Source organism: Chrysochloris asiatica, unplaced genomic scaffold (genome assembly GCF_000296735.1).
Source record: "Chrysochloris asiatica unplaced genomic scaffold, ChrAsi1.0 scaffold00051, whole genome shotgun sequence".
Taxonomy (NCBI): Eukaryota; Metazoa; Chordata; class Mammalia; order Afrosoricida; family Chrysochloridae; genus Chrysochloris; species Chrysochloris asiatica.
This window is the reverse complement of record NW_006408569.1, coordinates 6,515,319-6,518,719: the sequence shown is the minus strand read 5'-3', so window position 1 is coordinate 6,518,719 and position 3,401 is coordinate 6,515,319. Positions and strand designations below refer to the sequence as shown.

General features: G+C 45.7%; 1 protein-coding gene across 1 annotated transcript in view; it reads left to right on the top strand.

The window, feature by feature from the left end:
• The first annotated feature begins 443 nt into the window (after positions 1 to 443).
• UTP14A (UTP14, U3 small nucleolar ribonucleoprotein, homolog A (yeast)) overlaps positions 444 to 3,401 on the top strand; it is a 33,162-nt gene continuing 30,204 nt past the window's right edge. Inside the window, exons 1-3 of the mRNA XM_006862867.1 lie at positions 444 to 466; positions 1,555 to 1,633; positions 2,485 to 2,555. Coding sequence (XP_006862929.1) covers positions 444 to 466; positions 1,555 to 1,633; positions 2,485 to 2,555 — 173 coding nt within the window. The remainder of the gene's footprint in view (positions 467 to 1,554; positions 1,634 to 2,484; positions 2,556 to 3,401) is intronic.

Sequence of the window (3,401 nt, the reverse complement as noted above, 5' to 3'; positions counted from 1 at the left end):
TGAATGGCCAGAGCCTAGCACAATGCTTGGCACTTCTCAGGCGTTCAATAAAACCTCAAGCTGCCTGGCGGCGGACCTGCAGGACGCTGTCCAACACCGACAGGCAGTAGAGTCTTTCCTTCACGTACAAACGAAGGATCGACCCGCCCTTGACAACACCCCCACCTTGGGGCGCGTAGAACCCGCAGGCGGGGAAGGCAGAAACCTGCGCTCGGGAAAGCCCAGGGGTGGGTGGGAACAGCAAAGCCCAGCCTCCCGTTTCCCCCCCTGCAGGCTTCCGGAAGTGCCTCTAATTTCTGGACCCACGCTGCAGCGCAGAGCGGAAGTGCCGTGATCTTGTCGCGCGCGATTGGTGAAAGCAGAAATTGCTTTGCGGCTGTAAGGAAATTGATCCTCTTTCGACTTCCGCTCCTGGTCCATGCGTGAGTACAAGGCTGAGAAAAATGAGTGCGACCTCGGCAAACAGGTGAGGGTTAACGGGAACCTGAATCCTGTTGGGGAAATAATTTCTCTGGTTTGGAGAAGTGGGAGCTGCCTTTGTAACATACGACAGTGATTTCTCTCCCAAGGCTTCGCCACTCATTACTGTTTCTGCAATCCACCTCTTAAAACTTTTCATTAATTTCGTTTTAATTCGCACCTTCTGGTACTTAGCTTTTTTAGCCTCTTGCCTGTTGCGACCTCCCCATCTCCAGCTAAGTTAATGTTTCCTTTTACTCGTCACGTGACTACTTTCTTCCTCTGCCTACTTTAACCCTTCGCACAGGCAAATGCATGCGTTATTCAAGCCCCTCTTCTTGGAAACTTGTGCTAATTGGAGTCATCCGTTTTCTCTCCAGGTGTTTTATGCTCCCCTCATGGGAGAACTAAGTGAATTCCGTTTAGTAAATGGTTGCCTTTCAACTTGGGTTTTACTGTAAGGTAATGGTGGTGGTGTGGTGCTGTGGGTTAATGCGCTGGACAGCAAAGCTGATTTGAACTGCAGGGTCGGCGGTTCAAGCTCACCAGCCACTCCTTCGAAACCCTACAGAGGATCACTATGGGTTGAAACCGACTCGACGGCACTTCACAACAACAACATTGTGTGGCGCAATAGGAGGCGCAAGTCTCCTATTGCGCCTCACAGTTGCTGTTATGTGCTGTGGAGTCGGTTCCAACCCGTAGTGACCCTGTACAGGGTTTCCGAGGCTGTAAATCTTTACGGGAGCAGAAAGCCTCATCTTTCTCCCGCGGAACAGCTGGTAGTTTCGAACTTGCGGTTCGCAGCCCGATTCAGAAACAGAGCACCTCGCAGTAGGAGACTAATTTGTGTTCCTGGGTGTGCAGTTTACTCAGTGATAATCTACTTTGCCTAGCAAGCCCCAGGGAAAACCGGCTTATGCACGCAACTGTTTTTATCCATTTTCCTCTTTCCCCATCCCTGGGATATCACTTAGGATTCGGCTACACCTTTCAGGATGTCTTCCATGTGGAATGATGGTTAGAAATATTGTGAAACCATCTTGCCTCAAGGACATACATCAAGTGATAATATTTTTCTGTCGCCTCCTTTAGCAGCCTTCTGACTTTGAACCAATCGGAAGAACTAGTGGATTTGCCAAAAGACTACCCCTTGAGCGCCAGTGAAGATGAAGTAGGTGACAACTGTTAACTGCCTCCCCAGTTTTCTTCCTGCTTCAAAGTGGGCAACACAACAATTCCTGGGAAAGAATAGGGTGACAACAGTGGATCTATTTGCCCTGGTCTCAAATTTAGTGTTTGGTGCATGTAACATTGTTTTAAATGGGGGGGAGGGGTTTGGAAGAATAGCTACATGCTATTAAGTGGTATTGGAGTTTGAAGAATATATATGTTACTGTTCTCAAGTGTAGTTAAAGATATGACAAAGCACATGGTTCTTATGTGATTTCCCCATTTCCTAAGTTTGGATTTCTGTAGTTATTTAGTTATCTAGTGGAATACACTTTTGCAAATAATATTTTAAGCTGGATCACTAATAGATGCCATAGGAATGCCAACTATTTTTCTTTTGACAAAACTGACTAAATTGGGGGCTTAATTGAGCTGATGGGGGTGGGGGTGGCACAGAGCACCTATTTTAATGACAAGAAGTTTTGTTTGCTTGTTTTCTGGTTGTTGGTTTTTTCCCCCCTAGGAAAAGCTACTGTGGTAAGTGTGGGTATGACTTAACTCTGTGTATCAGGGTTTCTGAGTGTCAGAGCACATGATATAGTCAATTATTAAACAAGTTCAGATGGAGGCATGGCGTTACCCCCAGGTTACTAAGGACCTGCGGGCCTCATGAAGAGGGAGTTTGGTTTGTGAAGCAGTTCTTTCAGTTTGTTGTGAAATGCCTGCACGCCAGACCCCATCTGATCCCTCAATTCTTCACAGACAAAAAGAAAGATTTTGCATGGACCTCAATTTCCATATTGTTTTTTCCCTCATTGTTCTGATGATCTGTTTCCCATTTTCTGTGTGTAGGGGGACGGTGACGGAGAGAGGAAGCATCAAAAGCTTCTGGAAGCAATCAGTTCCCTTGATGGAAAGAATAGGTAACATTCCCACCAGTTTGGGCAGGTTACAACTAGCTGAATTCCATGAGGTTTACCGGCAACTAGCATTGATTGAGTTATGGTCCAGTGGGTTAAGCACAAGGTCAGCAGTTGTAACCTACCACCTGCTCTGCAGAAAGATGGGGCTTTCTGCTCCTATAAGATTTGCAGTCTCAATAATCCTCAGAAGCAGTTCGACTCTGCCCTATGTTGTTGTTGTTGTTAAGTGCCATTGAGTCGGTTCCGACTCATCGCGACCCTGCCCATTAACTTGATGGCAGTGGGTTGGTTAACACGATGAAGAAATTGTTAACTTTTATAGTCTTTGTTGCTGTTGTTATGTTAGGGATTGGTATAGTTGAATTCTTACTTACTCTATACCTAGAGTCTGTTGAAGCATTGAGCAGGTATTACTTCTCCCCATTAGAAAAGTGAATTGATTCACCCCAGGGTCACCCAGCTCATGATTCTAGGCATGTTTGAATCTCAGTCCAGTTCCCATTCCACTATAGCCTATCTTGTATTGTCTTATGTTTTTGAGGGGCATGTCTACATGAAGAGAAAAGATGAAGGCTAGATGACCTCCATTTACTCCTAGAAAGGCAAAACATTCAGGGTTGGTAAATACAAAAGTAACTACAGGTTAGAAGCTGGTTGACTTGTGATGATGAAACTTGACCCTAGAAGAAAAATATATGAAACCAGTGAATAAGGAAGGCCATAGAAGAATTGATGCTTTTGAGTTACGGTATTGGAGGAGAATATTGAAAGTGCCATGGGCTACCCATAGAACCAACAGATCTGTGTTGGAAGAAGTGCAGCCAGAGTGCTCCTTGGAGGCCAGGA